The sequence below is a fragment of the Notechis scutatus genome, chromosome 5 (assembly GCF_049901735.1).
Source record: "Notechis scutatus isolate UNSWTSFEM ecotype Mainland chromosome 5, rNotScu1.2, whole genome shotgun sequence".
NCBI lineage: Eukaryota > Metazoa > Chordata > Lepidosauria > Squamata > Elapidae > Notechis > Notechis scutatus.
In genome coordinates, this window is record NC_142013.1 from 28816692 (window position 1) to 28837335 (window position 20644).

Below are 20644 nucleotides of genomic sequence, written 5' to 3' on the forward strand. Positions count from 1 at the left end.
CTATACAGTTGTGTGCATTACAGATGGTTATTTCTGACTTATATGCAAGAAAGTATTTTGTAGAATAATAGAATTGACAAGGATCAAAGGCCTTCCACCCAACATTCCTGTCTTGCAAAACATTTACTGTAAAATGAAATGGATACTGGCGGTTCAATAAAATATCCACTCACTTAAGAGCAGTTTGACCCTCAGTGAATTCCCTTATAATGTGAAGTCTTGAAGAGAAAATAGTGAAAGTCGGAGACTTAGTGGACAAAGAGACGAAACAATTCCTTAACAAATCCTGAAGGCTACTTAAAGCATAGCTGGTGTATTAAGGGGGAAGAATTGGTGGGTGCCAAACTGCTTTATTATGGTTGTTGATAGACTGGAATGATGGAAGAAGTTCCTGGCTTTTGTCCTTCACAACATTTTTACTCTGATGTGTTGTTATCAGCTTAAGGGCCCCATCAGGTTTTATGTGACATTTGTTTAGTTTTATTATTAATATTTAACTTACATTTTAAATGTTTTATTCATATCTGTGTGAGGGAGGTGGGTGATAACAATTTCTTCCATCTTTAAAAATAGATGCATTTTTTCCCTTCATCAGCAGAGGGTGAAATGTTTTTTTTTTTTTTCAGTATTTCAGCACCCTCTACTGCTAGAGGACAAATATTACACCTTTTTTCTTTATTTTAAGAGATACAAAAGCACTGGAAATCAGAGTAGATGTGTGTTGCAAACTTTGAGGCATTTTTAAAAAGATACTAAATTTCCAATTTTCACAATTTTATTCCTTGATCCTAAATTCCATTTTTCTTCCAAAAAGTTTAGTCCCACCAGTTCTGGAAGGCTCTAAGAGGAAGGAGGGAGGGAGGGAGGGAGGGAGGAAAGAAGGAAGGAAGGAAGGAAGGAAGGAAGGAAGGAAGGAAGGAAGGAAGGAAGGAAGGAAGGAAGGAAGGAAGGAAGGAAATGCCCATGTTTTTTGGACGGTTCAGTACCTATGAAGGGATTCCAGGTATGAGTAAATCAAGATCCCTTCTAGATTATAGTCCAGATACATTCATCTTTATTCAGAGATAATGGTTCATTCATATGAACTGAATTCCAAGTAATAAACAAGTTTTATTTCGAAGATACTGCATACATTTAAACATCGTTAATTTTTCAAGGCCTGTGCTTATTTTCTGATTTTTCATAATCAGTTTTCTGCCTACCTATCTTCTCATCATCTGTCCCTTTCTTTTGATGTCTTATTATTTGTTTTGTTTCCATCCCATATCTACAATTTTGACTTTCAGGAATAATTCATGCCTATATCTTGTATAATGTTTATTTAAATAAAAAAAAAACTAGTTACTTAAAATAACAAATGCTCTCTTTAAAAAATCAAGGAGGGAGGAGAAAAAATAAAGGGAGAGGCAAATTCAAGGCTAAATTAATATAGCATAATAGTAGATTAGAAAGAACCATCAGCATCATAACATTCAGACATCAGCAAGAAGGAAGGCATCACTGAAAAAGATGATAAAATTATAAAGCAGAGTTGTATCATATTTTTAAGTTTACTGATTAATATTTTATGCAAATACACAAATTATTATGGCTTAATCAGAAATAGAACATTTTTAGCATTGTGAGAAGTGTATGCCTTTTTATGCCCTGTCAAAATATGGCATGATAAGTTCCTTGGTCTCTTCTGTTTATAGTTCTTGATCTTTAATTAAATTTAGAGTGAACTGTGGAGATGCACTTATAAAAACCGACACATTTAAATAAACAATATTGTGGTTTGATAACCATAGATCTTGCTTTGAATTCATTGCTTTGAATTCAGCTTCAGTAGACTATATTCAGTAAAGTAGAACTTTGTTACACTCTTAATAAGACAACGAAACTTCAATATTAATCTTTACAATAGGAATGTATGGCTATGTCTCTATTTTACTTGAAGCATTGGAGTTTACAAAGCACAACTAATACACATTCAAAACTAAAATAATACTTTTGAATAATTCTGTCATTTGCTTAATCCTGGTTGCTGTGTTCTGTGACAGCTTTTCCTTTTTGGCCCCTGCTCTTGAATTATGTGCAATGAATGAGGTTAGTCTTCTCTTTTCTGGAATGAATGGGATAGAAGCAGGGGTGGGATTCTACCAGTTCGCACCTATTCGCTAGAACCGGTTGTTAACATTCTAAGCAGTTCGAAGAACCCGTCGTTAGAAGAAATTACTGGCCTAATCCTGTAAGGAAGGCAGGAAGGAAACATTCTGGTGTTGCTTACAGAAACTGCCTCTCCATTAACCCTTATTACATTCTTGGCGGGACTAGACTTCCTATCTCAGGAACGTCTCTGGAGGTTTTTTTCCCTCCTTTGCTGGTACTTTGCTTGTGTGGAGTGACCATTCAAAGTTACAATGGCACTGAAAAAAGTGACTTATGACCATTTTTCACACTTACGACTGTTGCAGCATCCCCACAGTCATGAGAGGCCAGGGGAGGAGATGCATGCCTCGATGTGAGTGATATTGAGTTGGCCACACCCAGCCAATAACATGACCACCAAGCCATGCTCACCCAGTCACATGACCACCAAGCCACGCCCACCAACTAAGCCACACCCACAGAACCGGTTGTTAAAAAATTTGAATCCCACTCCTGGATAGAAGGATGTTTTTATCTCTGAGCTTAATGCAAATGCAGATTTAAATACACAGTGCGAGCAGAGGTTTCCCGATGAAAGAGGAAACATGATCTTTAAAATGTATACATGGAAGAAATGAACTTCTTAGGACATGGGATAGTAATACAATTGTTTTATTAATATATTAATACCTATGTTTTTTATATGGTACTTCTAGGAGAACAACCATTTTAATGGAAAATAACTATTGAATTTTATGGAAGATATGCAAAAAAAAACCTCCCACATAAACTTGGTCCCATTTTAATGCTCAGATGGATTTTAAGTATCTTTCAGGCAAAGGAAAGAACTTAAAGATCTTTTGAAAGTACAATTGTATGAAATTGTATAAAAATATAATAAATTAAATCCATCTCATCACATTTACTGTTTCTTTGATTCTTGCTTTTCAAATTAATTCCTAGTGTTTGTCTCAGGTTTTTATCCACCCAAATAAAATTCAATGAACCTAGCTTGAGTCAGAAAACAGCAGACAAATCATTACCCAATAAATTTTCAAGTGCAAGAGACTAGTATAAATAGTCCCATGTACTCCAAATATTATGAATTAAATTACCAGAACCATCTGCAGCATTGGCAGTGTCAATGACTGTGGGGGTTATGATCCAAAATATCTAGAGAGCATTAGGTTGATCTGTTTCTTTCTTATATATCTCATTTTAAAAAATACTATTTAAGATTATTCCACAATGTTATTTTGGGCTGCATACAGATTAGAATTAATTATTCAGAGCTCTATAAATTGATTCATAATTCTGACAACAGCAAGAGCAATGACATTGTATACATTTTCATTACCCAGCTATATTGCTACAGCCAAATATAATAATATACTTGGCCATAGAAATATATTGTATTGCATCAGTTTCCATTTGATTCAATTATCCACTATTATTTAGAAAATCATAAGGACTCTTGAAGTGAAAACTAAAACTAAAACATGAGGATATTCACTCTGTGAGATATTTCACAGCAAATTCCTGAAGACAATGCAACCATAATGAAAATAGCAAGACGGATCTGGTTAAATCTCTTAAATATGGATACTGTTATTATATTCATTCTAGCAGGTACTTTGATTTCATTTGTAGAAAGATAGTTAAATTAGACATTAAAGTGCTCAGGCCCATGTATCAGGTCCCCATACTCCATTCATTAACATGATTTGGTGCTGACTTAAAATCCATTGTGTTTTTTAAATTATAACTTATTGCAGTGTGTGAACCTCAGTCCTTGTGTTCAGCTAAACTGAAAGCTAGCTCTACCTTTAGTAGAGTAAGCATAGTTAGCATAAATTATTTTGAGCTGACATATAAAAAGCCAGCAAATTAAGTAAAACTTGTGAGCAGCTCTGCAAGAGACCGAAATGTAGGACAACATGGTGTGATTCATTCAACATGCCTTAAGGCATAATATGGTTTAACTAATTTTAATTTAATTGCTGTAAAAACAAACAAACAAGCAAACAATTATGGTTCATTCAGTAAGGCATAAATTATGTTTCTGTGCCATTTGTAAACTCCGTTCCTGTTTATTTGTACCAGCAGGATTCAGAATGGTCTCTTTAACACATTTTATGTCGTTTTGGATCAACTTAAGGCCAACTCTGACCGACCATTTTTGTTCCTGCAGTTCCACCAAAGATCTCCAACATATCTTCAGATGTCACTGTGAATGAAGGAAGTAATGTGACCTTAGTGTGTATGGCAAATGGACGTCCTGAACCTGTCATCACCTGGAGGCATCTCACCCCAACAGGTAGGAAGCCATGGTTGGTACCTCTATGTCTTACATGTCATTTATAAATATTTCAGAACATGATTTTGAACAAACGTTTAGAAGCATCAAATTGCTTTTATTGTCTTACTGTATATTATAAATATTTCAGAAACATGTTTTTTTTTTAAAGTTAGTTGGATTGATCATGTTACAAAGACATTTGTAGATCTGGCCATACCAAGTATTCTCTGTGTTTGGATTTGTATATTACCATCTCTTTTTGCCTAATAAAAGATAGCCAGTATCTTTTACATTACAAAAACATTATAGCAATAAAGAAACCAACTTTAGTGGTAGAAAAAGGAAAGGCCTTATTTTCTGGTGATAATATTTTTTCTTATCTACAGCATTTGTCTCTTTAAATGATGTATGTTATATTTTAACAAAGAAAACAAGTTGATTTCTTGTTTCTTTCTGCCTTTTTACATGGTTTTTTTATTCAAAGAGAAAATGTTAGTAGAAACTGAGTGCAAGTTCAGCCAAGTGACAGTTTAGTTGCTGTTTTAATATGTCAATGCTTGATTGTCTTAGAAAGGGCATTGTAACACTTCAAGGAAATAAGTTTACATTGTTTATTTTAGTATGTCTGAAATATGCAAAGTCACAAGTTTCCTACCATGCTCAGAATTTGTAAAATTTCATTCTCATGAAAATTTTACACATCAGGCTAATTTTGTCGTAAAATGTTAACTCTAGGAGGAAGAAAATTAAATAAATATTAAATTTAAATAAATAAATAAATGTTTAATTTTCTTCCTTCTAGACTTATTTATTTATTTAAATTTATTTATTTAAATAAATAAATGATTATGACTATTTTGGGGGAATATTTTTGAACATTTGTGCTTCACATATTTCAAAATGCTTTAGATAGTCTTAAAAAACTTATGATAGTAAATGGCCCAAAGATGCATAACCATAGTTTACAAGGCTGGAAAAGATATTTAAAATAGGATGGGCATTCCACAAGGCTTCATGTGGTCTCTGCCCTTCAATTCTCTTTCAATGGCTTCTAGGCAATTGTAGATTGCACCCTGGCATTTGAAATTTGACTTTTGTGTATGGTTTTAGTTTTTGAGATTGTTGTGGAAATATTTTACCTTTAGTGCTCCAATCTTTGCCCCAACAAGATGCAAAAACATCTTAAAAGTATGGGATTTTTATCAAGTATAATATTTTGATCCTGCTAACATTGGTGATGCATCACATGATCACTCATAATCAATATGTGCCCTGAGAGGCCAAAAAATCTTATAAAAAATAAATGGCCTTGGCTAAAAAACAAAACTCTTTTTGGAAAGAGAGATGGTTCACTGGAAGTATGCTCTGAGAACTCCATCTGCCTATCTCGCTTTCTCCCATGATAATAATATTGATAATTATCCTACCATAATATACTCTAAGCATCTATAACAATTCATATGCACATTCATTATGAAAATAGAACAAAACAAAAACTTCCATTAGTGTCCATGATAAATGTAAAAAGCTTATTAAATGCTTCCCTTATCTTCACCTATGATGAAAGGACAAAAGAAAACAGACAGATGGGTCTATCACAAGAGCCCAAAAGCTCTTTTCACTTTTCTACATTAGAAATGTGTCTGCATTAATGAAACCATATTCATGTAATAAAGTAATGACATGATAGATATAAAAATAGATAGACATGCAGATACAGAGATCATATTTTAAATAATGTATATAGTCAAACACATGGTATTCCCTAATAATGCAGCTTTTCGGGAAACCTATCACCATGCAGATTAGTGAACAATAGATCTTATCACTTCTGTTTCTCTCTAGAAAAAGTAATATTAGGGGAACCACAGCAGTTTTATGTGAAGAAGACTGAAATTTTAGATATATATTTCGAGTATAGAAACATGATTGGTTTGCTGGTAACCTTTGTTCCATTGGTGGATAATGTAAGACTCTCAAGATGTTCTCTAACACATGATTATTGGCAATGCTAATTGAATTGAAATTCCAAACATCTAGAACAGGGATCCCCAGCCCCCGGGCCATGGCCCACTACCGGGCCATGGACTGTTCGGAACCAGGCAGTGCAAGCAGCGGGCGAGTGCATGTGCTAAGCTCCCCATGAGCAAGTAGCAGGTGTCTGCCTACCACTCAGAAGGAATTAACCCCTCTCTTCTCCCCCACTGCTCTTCCAAGCCAGAAAGTTTGGGGTCATCAAGTTGTTTGTTCTATAATTTTTCAGTGGTTGTGCTAACTTGTAAAATAATGATTATTTTATAGTATTCTGTTATAAATTGTGTACAAATTCAAAACTTAGACCACTGAAATGTTTCCACATTGAAATTTTGCTTACATTATAGATGAATTTTGGATTTATTCAGATTAATGAGGAAAACAAAATCAAGCCTAGACCATAAATTTCATCTGAGAGATTATCCTTTTCAAAATAAGATAATACCAAGCAAAATGTGTTAAAAGAACTTAGTCTTGTCAGACAGAAATTTCCAGAGCATGAAATTTATGAAATTGTGCACAGAAAAAAAATGAGAACTGTAGGAAAGAAGGATTATAGGAATGGAAGATATGAAGATTACTTTCATTCTGGTTAATTTAAATTATACCATCCTAAAGCAGATTGAAGCTTATCAAATCATCAGTCAAATTTCTGGCTAAAATCTAGGGTAAAGCCAGTACGGTTTCCAGAAAAAAAAAAATTCCTTTGATAAGATGTGCAAAAATATGCCTTAGCTTTCTCCAACCCTGCATCTGGGAACAAGGAAACAGGGTGGTAATAGCACACCCTAAATATATAAATTCTAAAAGATTTTTAAATGTTTTAGAAATACATTTAAATACAAAAATACAGATTTTTAAATCTGTATTTGAAATAATTTACTGATTTCAAGTTCTATGTTATCATTGTACTGGTTCTCATCTTATATCTGTACTGTGACCATTCATGGTCTATTCATAAGTGTAAGAACACTACAGAATGAGGAAAGAAATCCAGAAAAATGTTTTGCGGCTTCAGCTCATCCCTAGTTTTTTTTTAAAAAGGCTACAAAATAAGTAAGGAATAGCAATGCTGCCAAAAAGAAATTGGTACAAAGAAGAATCTAGGCCAAAAAATAACATTGAACAGAGCCAGTAAGACAGAATGTTTCCTCCACTTAATTTTGAAAAGACTATTGCCTAGCTATTTCCTTCTGTTGTTGTCAGTATAGATGTAAATGTGCCAGCCATCCAGGGAGATATGCTTAGATATGTGCTCTTGCCTATTCTCCTATCACTTGCAAAACATAGTCGTGCTGGGAAGTCATATCTTATCAGGCATTTGATCTTCTTTCATAATAGATTTTCATTCACTCATTATTTTCTAGGGTTTTTTTCTCTGTTATTTTATTGGAAGCATAGAAGTGTATTAGAGTAGATGTTGTAAATACATTCTTTTTCTTTCATCAACCTGATTTTCCTTTAGATATACCCTACAATACAGTAGGTTGCAATGCATTGAAATGCTAGTGAGTACTTCACATGTAGCATATAGATATAAAAGTACAAACCTACACTATATGGTGTTTCATTCTTCAATCAACATATTAATTAGAATACAATATAAATCATTATTCTTGTCCCTATGAAAATAACTACTCTTCAATAAAAGAAATTGGAACAGGCAATGTGGTTCTCAGAGGACCAATAAATCCTATGAGAAGTAGGTTGGTGTTCATCAGGTTCCTGTCCCACCCTTTTTATTTGCTTGTATTGTTCTTTCTTGTTTTTTTTAAAGGTTTTAAATAAGAATGAAGCTGGAATGCTGCAAAACAAAGCATGCAGCCTTATGTGTCTTCAATAATGTTTTTGGCCCCATAACAACCCCACTGGACTTGGCATGGACTGCCAAAGATTATCCTGGAGAGAAAATTAACATTCTAGTAAATGGATGATTTGTGATTCGTACTTACATATTGTTTCAGTCAACAATCAGTGTGTACTGGAATCTACATCTCCAACAGAAAATTAGTTTAGAGCTATGTAATCAAAAGAATCGGTTCTTCAAATGATTGCTTGTTGCTACCATACCAGTTTCCCTGCTGTGTAGCAATTTTGGTGCCTGAGTTTCTTGACACTGCGGCTGGTTTGGCAATGGAGTTCCCTAAGCTTTTAGACTAGCATGTGGAACTGAAATGGCATTGGCTGGGATGACCTCTGACAGGGGAGCACTACATCCATCATTGCTCTTCTTGACCTCTCAGTGACCTTTGATGTCATCAATCACGGCATCCTTTCTGACTGGCTTTGGAAGATAGGAGTGGAAGCCCTGTGTTGTGCTGGTTCTCCTTCCTCTTACTCCAATTGGTAGTGATCGGACAGGAAAGAGAGCCAACCTGTAGCCCCCCCTCCTTTGTGAGGTGCCACATGGCTGGGTCTTCCCTCTCCACTTCTTTAACATCAACAAGAGGCCACAGGGAGAGATGATCCAATGGGGTAGGTTTAAGTATCATCAATATGCTGATGATACCTACCTTTATATCTTTATCGCAGGCTGCCTGAATGATGCTATATATGTCTTGTCCCAATCAATGCTTTGGCTCAACCCAATCATGATGTGAATATAATTGCTTGACTTCTGGTGTCAAGCTTTTTTACCTTTGGTCCTGGATGGGTGGGATCTAGCCCTGGTGTGATATGGGGCGTTCTTTTGGATTCACAGCTCCTGCTGAAAGAGCAGGTGGCAGACATTTCTAAAAGAGACTTTGAATATTTTGGGATTGTACACCAATTACATTCATTTTGGGACTGGGAGGCTCTACTCACTGTCATTCATGTCCTTATGACCTCCTTTATGGTTTACTGCAACATGCTCTTCATGGGGCTTCCCATGGAAAGCATTTGAAAGCTTCAATTAGGAAAGAATGCAGTGGAACAGGTATTAAATGGAGGCAGGTACTTGTACATGTAACACTTCATGAGTTACATTAGTTGTCAGTGTGTTTCCAAGTGCCCTTCAAGGTACTGGTTGTCCCCTTTAAAGCCCATCATGGCTTAGAACCAGCTTACCTAAGGAAGTGTCTTTTCCCAGTTGTTTCTACCCATCCAATCCAGTCTGGCAGGATAAACATGCTGCAGGTCCTATCAGCCAAACCACAGGTAATCTTCGACATTATCATAACTGAGCTCAAAATTTCTATTGCTAAGCAAGCAGTTGTTATGAGTTTTGCCCCATTTCCTTCTGCAACTAGGTGAATCCCTGCAATTGTTAAGTTAGTAACATGGTTGTTAAGTGAAACTGGCTTCCCCATTGACTTTTCTTGTCAGAAGATTGTGAAGGATGATCACATGACTCCCTCCAGGACTCTACAACGGTCATAAATACATGCCTGTTTCCAAGCAACTACGTTTTGATCATGTGACCGTGGGATTGCTGCAACAGTCGTAAGTGTGAAAAAAAGTCATAAGTCACTTTTTTCAGTGCCATTGTAACTTTGAATAGTCACTAAATGAGTGTCTGTAAGTCATAGACTACCTGTAATGTTGGCTCATGGTGACTAGGTGAGAAGCTTTCTGTACTGCAACTCTTGCCTTCTGAATCATTCTCCCTCCAGAGATTAAGATGTTGGCCTTTTGTGAGGGCTTGAAGATTACATTATATGCCCAGATCACATTATATGCCCAGACCTTTATTTATTAGGAAGCTAGGTTTCATCTGGGTGCCTGGTTGGGGTGTGTTTGAGCTGGAGGTATCAGGGGGGATCTGTTTGTGCCCAGGTGTTTGCCTGGCTTGTGGTGTGGAGATTTTTTTGTTTGTGAGTGCAGGCTTCCAAATAATTGACAGTCTGGTGTTATATAGTTATATATAGTTATATATAATCTATGGATTATAATTTTTCTTGGCTGATGTATATGCTGTGTTTAGTTTTTAATTGGATTAAATTTATTTTATGATTGTTCGTTGCCCAGAGTCAGTTGTTTGAAGTGGACAATCATATAAATTTAATAAATAAATAAATCTTTGGGACATGGTTAGCAACTATTATACAGAAGTGATTTCAAGTTACAGTACTTTAGCTCATTTCATGCAGTTCTCAATTCTCACGTAAAACACCCAAAGATATCCAGTGAGTCATGCTGCTTTCTCAGTGGGGTAAGAAAAGAGATATGTGTCCTAATTAGGAGGAGCTGCTAGGGATGTCTTTTCAGATTAGTGTGATTAGTATTGGAGAGAGTAAGCACAGATAGTTCACTCAAAGTAGCAGAATTGTTCAGTAGTGTTCACCAATTGTTGCCCATTTATACTTTTCTACTACGTTGTGTTCCTTTAACTCGGGTGACAGTCAATTGTCACTTTGAGAACTGAAGGACAGATCAGAAGGCTATTCCTGTTTTTGGTCTGTTACAGTGCAGAGCCAGAGTGTGCAAGATAGTTGAACCGCAGTAACTCCTCTAACCTGACACAAATCCTCTTGCTTGATTCCAGTTAATAATTGTCCACTCAGTAGAGGATTCCAAATGTCTTCAGTTTATTGGCATATCCACCTCACAGACCCTTAGGAGTGGTTTATGGTTCTCCTTTCTTTGACCAATCCCTATTCACACATTACACGGAACACCATCAGTACTCAGAAACCACATTTTTACAATTGTTGTCTATGGTTAGATATATAGATCATAATCATCTTTTTATAATCTTAATCCCCTAAATGTTCTTTTATTGGAATAATTAAAATAGCACAGATTATCCCAGTTACAAATGAAAGAACTGATGATGACCTCCTCACCTGTGGAAGAGACGGTTGAATGGAAGTCCAATCAAAAAAGAAGAACCAACCTCTTCCCTGGTCCAACACCTCAAAGCCACAGGATATGAGATTGACTTTAAAAACACCAGAACTATCGCCAAAACCAAACACTTCAACAACAGAATAATCAGAGAAGCCATAGAGATAGAAAAACGCCCACACAGCATGAATAAACGAGATGATACTTCCCGCCTACCAGCCATTTGGAAACCCGCCCTCATGAACAAATGAGTACATAACATGAAGAATGACACCAGACCCACACGCACGAGGGCCACACAAGATGCTACCACCACACTTCCATGTAGAAAGCAGACTCACACCCACACAGAAGATGAGACACGACCATGGACCAGAAGCCATACCGCAGCTGCATCACTACCCGCTTCAAAACCCTTCGAGCCATACATGAAGCGAACTGATGCCCACTATGAAGATGTGGCACGACCACGAACGTGAAGCCAAACATCAGGATCACAGCTCACCAGCTCAAATCCCCCAGCAACTAAGACTAACCTGAGCACAACCAAGCCCCCACCTGAACAGAACACACCCCAGCCAATCAGAACACAGCCAACCCCCAACCAATCAGAACACAGCCAAACCCCCAACCAATGAGAACACACCCCCACCCAATCAGAACACAGCCAAGCCCCCAGCCAATCAAGTCACACCCCCACTAGCAGTTAAAAGGAAGAAGCAGCTGCAAGCTCATATCACTCTGAGAAGCACAGAGCTGAAGACACAAGCCTGAAGATGATGAATGAGACTTCATCGAAACGTTGCCTAGATACTTCCAATTTTACGTGGAAGAAAACCCGAATAACCAAAGATCCATATAGATAGGTAGGTAGGTAGGTAGGTAGATAGATAGATAGATAGATAGATAGATAGATAGATAGATAGATAGATAGATAGATAGATAGATAGATAGATACATTCATACATACATACATACATACATACATACATACATACATACATACATACATACATACATATATATATGTAAGTACCCGCGAAAACTTAAGAAAACATATATATATATATATATATGCAAAGAACCAAGCTCAGAGAGTACCAAGGACTCTACAGGGGAAAAAAGTGCGATATTTCTAGCTTTTGAAGCACTACTTGCCAAATATCTACCTTACTTGCAGCAAGCTTGTTTTCTTTCCTAATTGTGAAATTATCACTGTCAACCATGACACAAGAGTCTGAGGAAAAGAGATTTAAGATGAGGTATGAGGAAATAAACTCTTTAATAATTCAAAAGGCAAATATCAGTCAAATCATCTTTAATTCTTGGAGATATTCTGGAAAAGAAAAAAGGAGATGCAATTTATTAAAAAGGACATAAGCCCCTAATTTATTCTCCATAACTATTCTGTCATTGTTGTATAGTTAGCAGGTGGGTTTGGGGATGAGCAGTAATAGAAATAAACAACCTTAACTTTTAGTGGTTGCCTTTATACCCTGGACTAATAGATACAAAGCTACAGTGACTATCTTTTGTATTGGACAAGACACATTGCTAAGCAAATCTAACCATGGCTTTAATGTTTACTGAATCCAGATAATCATAAATCCACTAATCATAAATCCATAAAACCAGCCCTCTACAAAGCTGAACTGTAACTAGGCTTTAACAAGGTACAGGAGATAAGGGTCCCTGGCACATGTTATAATCTATCCACTAAAACATTAAGAAGAAAACAATCAAAGCTCTTTCAACAATGGCTGAAAGAAAGCTCTTATGGAGAAAAAGCTCTTAGTTCAATAGTAAAGAAGTGATTCTATGTTTTCCTCTTTAAATTTTCAGTGTGTGGATAATAGTTTGCCACCAATATACTGTGTGCTCTTCTGAACCTGACTGCTTTCAGCCTTATTATTTGCAGCTGATTTTGAGTCCAAGCAGAGAGTTGACAGACTTTCTGAAAGTTTTACCAGATATTTAAGCACACAGTTCATTTTTATTCAGTTTTTAGCAGAATGAATAAGATGATCAAGATGATGATAAAGATGGTCAAGGATGACGATGTTCACACTGATACAAGGGCAGGGTAGATGTCTAATGCACCTTTTCCCCCTATTTACAGTAACCCTCAATTAAACTGAAAGAGAGTGGCTGGCCCAAGTCACCCAGCCAGCTGATTTTCATGCCTTAAGTGAGGGTACCCTGTTTCTCCAACAATACGGCCTCCCCCAATAGGAAGTCCCAGCATGTTTTATAGGCATGAAATGAAATTAAGCCCCTCCCCCCCAAATTAAGGCCTATATTAAAACATGCGAAATGTGGGGGAATGGTGGGGGGGCTTGCCGTTAGGAAGTACTTTTGTTGCACACCTGGATATGGTGCTGCCTGCGTTGACCCCGATGACAAGTGCCCCATCAACACTGAGGTCAACATCCAAGCCATCGCCACCCGCCCGCCCGAAGATGCAAGGGGGGGGGGAATTAAGTCACCCCCGAAAAGACGGCCTAGCCATTTTTTCGGGGCTCAAAAAAAAAAAAAGACCCGGCCTTATTATATGAGAAACATGGTAGAACTCCCGGTTTCCTGATTTCTAGCCTCATTCATTAATAACAAGACAATAATTTGTTTGGTTTTGGCTTAGTATGTTGTATGAATTCAGCTACTGTAATATTTAAATGACTGTAATATTTAAATTTAGCACAAAGGATGCACAGGCCTTGAGTTTGACACCCCTGGCTTAATGTAAGAACCGAGCCATGATGAGAGCTGGGTCATTTGTTACAATGTAACAAATTGATTGGCAATGTAACAAATTGATTGGCAATCTCTATTCACTGGATGCAATACTGTTGAAGACCATTACAACATATTTTTACTTGAAGTCAAAAGAGTCATCAAACTATATGTACCAACAACAACTCCCAAAACAAAACAAAAAAGTAGTTTACCCATAACAATAAGGAAACTTCAATCCAAAAAGAGATCACTCTGGCGGAAAAACAAATCTGGTCACGTTGCCAATTTCAAAAGCCGATACAAAAATTTATGCCACCAGATAAAGACCGAATGCATCAATTATCACATTAAACAAAAGGAAAACCTTCTAAGCACCAATTCCACCCGTGCTTTTTACAATTTTGTAAACAACAAACTAAAAGACTCAAGGTCTATCCCACCCTTGATAGGACCTGATGGTAAAGACTGCAACGACGACACCACTAAAGCCAACATCTTTAACACATTCTTCAGCTCAGTATTTGTAAACAGCAATGGATCATGCCCAGTATTTCCTAGCCGTACCACAGATAACAACAATGATCTAATACATATCGATTTTACAGAAGACAATGTTGAAAAAGCACTACGCAATCTAAAACCATCTCTATCTATTGGGCCTGATGGAATATGTGCCTACTTCTTAAAAAAGCTATCCACTGCCATAGCCAAACCTCTAAGCATAATCTTTGAAAAATCTTTCAGGACCAGCTCCTTGCCTAACCTATGGTCACAAGCCACAGTCATCCCCATCTTCAAAAAGGGAGACCCAAGCCTAGTTGAAAATTACAGACCAATCTCCTTATGCTGCGTCACCTGTAAAGTCATGGAATCGATTATTAACCAATCCATCATCCTCCACTTAGAGACAAACAACCTACTCTCCAATAAACAATTTGGTTTCAGAAAAAAACTATCCTGTAATCTGCAACTCTTACACTGCAAAAACATATGGACGACACAACTCGACCAGGGCAAAGCAATAGACGCAATCTACATAGACTTCTGTAAAGCCTTTGATTTAGTGGTACACGACAAACTACTCCTAAAAATAAAATCCTATGGTATCTCTGGACAACTGAATAACTGGATAGAAGCATTCCTGGCAAACAGACAACAAATGGTCAAAATTGGGAGCGTCCTATCAAATTCTGTACCTGTCAATAGTGGTGTCCCCCAAGGCAGTGTTCTAGGACCAACTCTCTTCATACTCTACATAAATGACCTCTGTGATCATATCAAGAGCAATTGCGTTCTTTTCGCTGATGATGTAAAGCTGTTCAATACCACAGACAATACTGCTACCCTACAAAAAGATCTTGACTATGTATCAGAATGGTCAAACAAATGGCAACTTCAAATCTCAACAAATAAATGCTCTGTCTTACATATTGGCAAAAAAAATCAGAAAATAAAATACAAGCTGAATAGTCAAGATCTTGTTGATGACCCAAGCTCTGTAAAGGACCTTGGAATACTCACCTCTAATGATCTAAGTGCTAGAGCCCACTGCAACTACATAGCCAAAAAGGCATTAAGAGTTGTTAACCTAATCCTACATAGCTTTTTCTCTGGTAATATCACACTACTAACCAGAGCATACAAAACATTTGCTAGACCAATACTTGAATACAGTTCATCAGTCTGGAACCCACATTACGTATCTGATATTAGCACAATTGAGAAAGTCCAGAAATATTTCACAAGAAGAGTTCTCCACTCCTCTACTCATTGTAGAATACCTTATGCCACCAGACTTGAAATTCTAGAACTAGAAAACCTTGAATTACGCCGTCTTCGGTCTGATTTAAGCATGGTATATAAAATCATACATTGCAATGTCCTACCTGTCAGTGAATACTTCAGCTTCAACCATAACAACACAAGAGCACACAATAGATACAAACTCAAAGTTAACCACACCAAACTTGATTGCAGGAAATACGACTTCAGCAATAGAGTGGTCAATGTCTGGAATACTCTACCCGACTCTGTAGTCTCTTCCCCAAACCCCAAAAACTTTAACCTTAGACTGTCTACTATTGACCTCACCCCTTTCCTAAGAGGTCTGTAGGGGGCGTGCATAAGCGCACCAACGTGCCTACCGTCCCTGTCCTATTGTTTCTCTTATTCTTCTTTTATTTTTCTTATATGTACCCATTTCATGTATTCACAACTATGTATACACTTATACTTATTATCTTGTAAACAATTGGCAAATCAACTAAATAAAAAAAATAAAATAAATAAAATAAATAAAATGTATTGACCTATTTTTATGCTTTCAAAATATAGAAAATAAAAAGGGAGCAATATACTGTGTAAAAGAAAACATGAGACTAGATCTGGAGAGTCACTCCTGCATGTTTCTAGGAAACTAAGTGGAGAGAATTTGATGTTCCAAACCAAAAGTCTAAAGGTAGAGGCAACATTTTTAATATATTCTGACAGTATGGAGAATGGTTGCTCTGATAGGATGCAGCATCTCACAAACTGCTTCAGACACTTCACAAAGTGTTCTCCAAGCATTTTACAGGTACCTAACTCACAGTTTGGTAAAAGTAGGCTTAACAGATATTTGAGTGTTCGTGTGAATGTGGGTGTGAGTAAATAAGCTTGAAAGAATTACCTTATTCTAAAGGGCCAGATGTGTTTACAGGTTTGTAATATTAGACTTCTGTGGTCGTTATTTAGACCAGTTATTGTATGAAACAAAATAAAACCTGCATCATTCACTGGAGTTATACCCTTTTATGTGTATGGTTAACAGTTCCGTTTATACTGACTATAAATAACTTTTATAGGATTTTTAGTTTTAATAGCCTAAACAGTGTTGCTGTCAACCTGGAGATTACTTGCACATGCCTTTGTATAGATCTTTACAGCATTCAGCTAAGCATTGTTTTTCCCTTGGAGCAGTAGTACAAGAATGTGGACACAAAACCCTTTTTTCCTAGATGAATACAATATAGTGTTTTTGGATAACATCACTGGAGAATGGAAATCCTCAACAAGGAATAATATTCCCATTGCAATTGTTAGAATCAATCCAAAGATTAGAAGTGGTAGCAATGTTCATTGAGGTATAAATCTCATGTGTTAAACAATTATATCTTAAAAGATATTTTTATTTTAAACCATCCAACTATTTTTCAGCTTGAATCATACTCTGAGATAATAGAATTCCTTCCTTGTCTGAAGAAGACCCTACATAGCCCCATTACCTATTGGGTTCCTTCTCCAACAAAGTTAATGATAGATATTCTAAAATACCAGACATAAAGGAATGGGAAGATTAAATTGCTGACTTTGTCCATTATTTCTAAGTAAATGTTATATAAATAATATTTATATTACAAAGAAAAATTAGAAAACCTGTTTAAATTTATATTGTTACCTTCTTGTGGCTTACAAGGATTAGGTGTACATGTGTCAGAATGCCCAGCCAATATAGCAGCAAGTTGAAGAAAATTGATATAATTTAGAGGAAGGTAGAATAAAACTTAATAAAGATCCGATATCACTCCAAACTGGCATGACTGCAAATCTCAAGGTAAAATTATATTTTATCACATAGTATTAAAGAAATCAGCTGTGAAATCTTTATATTTGTTTCTTTAGTATGCTGTATAAAGTACAGCAAGGGACCAATATGTTCTAGAATAATGTCAAAACATCTTTTCTTAAAATTTTCTTCAACAATCTTAAATACCCATTTTTAGTTACACAGAGGAGCAACTAACTCTGCTATAATAAGGCAAAATCAGCTCATGTATTCTCATAAAGTTCAGGCTACATTTCATTTTTGACTAGCCATGATTCACCTGTGAAAACAAAAAGAAGCTAGGTTCATTTTTGGAGAGAAAAGAAATTGTGCTGTAAATCTAATTCAAGGTTTGCAGAATCTGATTATGCAAAGCGTAGTATTGTTTGTCTACCAAATTGAGTAAGACAAAACTATCAAACTTTTTCATCTTAAGGTGGGGGAGAATATTCATCCTCTTTATCAATTTGACAGCTGTGTGTAAATGATACATCAGAATTCTCTATAAATTTATGGATGGAGAAATCAAAGGTGTGACTGATACAGATTTCTCTAGGAGAAGATATTCTCTAATGATTTTTCAAAGCAACATTCACTTTTAGCAGTAACACTTTCATTGCTGATAAAACAGCTTACTGAGTGGAACTCACGATCTTGTTGGGATTGAAGTATGGGAAACATAGGAAATGGAGAGAATATTATATAATGAAGGAGATTATAATATATTAATATAATAATTATTATATAATGTAATATAACAAAAGGTAATGATCACATCATGAAAGATTGGACATTTTTGACTGCCGCCATTGAATGAGTGCAATGCGACTACATTTTACCCATGAATATTTTTCTAAAAATGCAGGTAAAATCTCTAGCAAAGTGATTAAAAGACTGGGAGAACAAACTGCGGGAAGTGAAGAATTTAGTTACAATTCATTCATTTAGTTATAATGATAGTCAAAATGATGTTAAATGAAGCAATTACCCCAAAGTGTTAAATCACAAGTTTTAATAAGGTAGAAAACAGACATTACAAACTAACAGTTGAAGAAATACAAGTAATTAAAATGATAATAATCTTTTTCAGGCTTTGCCTAAATTCATGATGCTTCATTTTATGGAACTGGCCATAAATATGATCATATGTATGTATGTATGTATGTATGTATGTATATATATATATATATATATATATACACACACACATATATATATATATACACACACACACACACACACACACACACACATATATATATATATATATATATATTTGTTTTCTTAAGTTTTCGCGGGTACTTACATGTATGGCATTCAGCTTTGTTCGGGTATTTTCCCACATCATTGTAGTTGTGCTTTTAAAGTTGTAGCAACGTTTCAGCAGAATCTCATCTGCCATCATCAGGCTTCTGTATAGTTTACAGAATATATATGTATATATATGTTCCTTCAACTGTGATTTTTTTTTATACATAGAAGAAATCCTAAGCAAGGTTATTGTCTTAGAGCCAAGTTTGATAAAGTGTAAATCCATTTTAAAATAATTACTATATAAATGAGGCAAATTAAAAAAAGAAAACACATTATTTGAATTCAGCAGCTACCAGATATTCAATATTCAATAGCAAAACTGTATTATCCAGTGGTGGGATTGACTACTGGTTCTGTGGGCGTGGCTTGGTGGGTGTGGCAGGGGAAGGATACTGTAAAATCTCCAGTCAGAGATGATATTTGCCAGTTCTCTGAACTACTCAAAATTTCCACTATCGGTTCTCCAGAACTGGTCAGAACCTGCTGAATACCACCTCTGGTATTGTCCTAACTAATATTAACATCTATCTTCTACTGTTCAACTTAATGTAGCAGCAGGGATTGGGGAACTGATTTTGAGTTATACGAAGATAGGAAAGTTTCTGATTAGTTCTTCTTTATCAGAAGAACTGATTTTTATATCCCCTTTGTCCTTCACAAGCTACAAGGAAAGCCACCATGGACACTTTATAGAAATAACCTAGAAAGATTTATAGGCAGCCCTAAAATCAAAAACCATATCTTTCTTCACCATTTTCTCTCCATTACCACTAAACCCAGCACCCTGAATCATTAATGATTTGGCATTGGTTTACTAGTTTCAGTGTTTATTATTTAAAAAAAATTGACATAAGTTTTTTTTTTAAAGTGCATGCTGTATTCAAAAATAATTGAGCTGCACTCTGAAGTCTCTGAGGTGCAGACAGAGAGAGAGAAAGACAGAAAGATTAATTTTCTTCTATTGGAGAACTAAAGTAGTGCTCTGATTTATGACTCATACACTTTCCAATCCCTCTCTTAACTGTGGTCTTAAATATGCCCTCATTTCAAGATGCTACAGTGTGTTATATGAAACTAATGAGAAATAGAACTTTATTTGTCACATAGGGCAGCTTGTAGGAGCCAAGAGAGATGAACTACTGTTTCATTTCTGTTCCTGAGACCTTGATCAAAAAATACTTCTCTACTGATTTAATGTGATGGTCCTTCTAACAACAATGTTTCAGACTCCTAAGTGCATGTGGGTCACCCTTATATTATAGGGTGTACTTTTAAAACTAATAGTTCTCAAGACAGATATGACTGTGGATCCTGAATTCCAGGGCTAATTTCTTAAAGCAGATAACATAAACAAATGGCACACAGAGTTAAATTTGTATTCTTAGGTACAGAGATCAGATACAGCTGTTTGCTTGAGCCAGCCAAGGTCACTGAAAGTTAGACAGAATACAAGTTTAACATATGTGTGGGTAATATATCGTTGTAAGCATTAAGACTGGTGGAAATTTAATAATTCAACTACTAAGAACCAAAAAGTTATGAATTATGATCCCAGTATTTTGTATTTTTGTTCCAATTGTTTTTCCTAAATCCTAGCCTCACATATTATTACAGTTGGTTTCACAATCAGCCAGATATTTAGACTGCATTTGGCATTTTTATTCAGCCATTGAGTCCTTCCCAAGGACCTGGGATAGGAAGATGTTGTTTGATTGTTACGGGTTGTAAGCTGTTCTCAGTAAGGCTGCCTTTTGCAATTGACTAATGGTGATTTTGTCAGCACT

The 20644-nt window shown here is 36.0% G+C and overlaps 1 protein-coding gene across 2 annotated transcripts in view; it reads left to right on the top strand.

The window, feature by feature from the left end:
- The window catches only part of LSAMP (limbic system associated membrane protein), a 498110-nt gene that overhangs the window by 334136 nt on the left and 143330 nt on the right, over positions 1–20644 (top strand). For both annotated transcript variants that reach the window (XM_087966398.1, XM_087966399.1), the window contains exon 3: positions 4322–4447. In XM_087966398.1, the coding sequence (XP_087822524.1) occupies positions 4322–4447 (126 nt within the window). The remainder of the gene's footprint in view (positions 1–4321; positions 4448–20644) is intronic.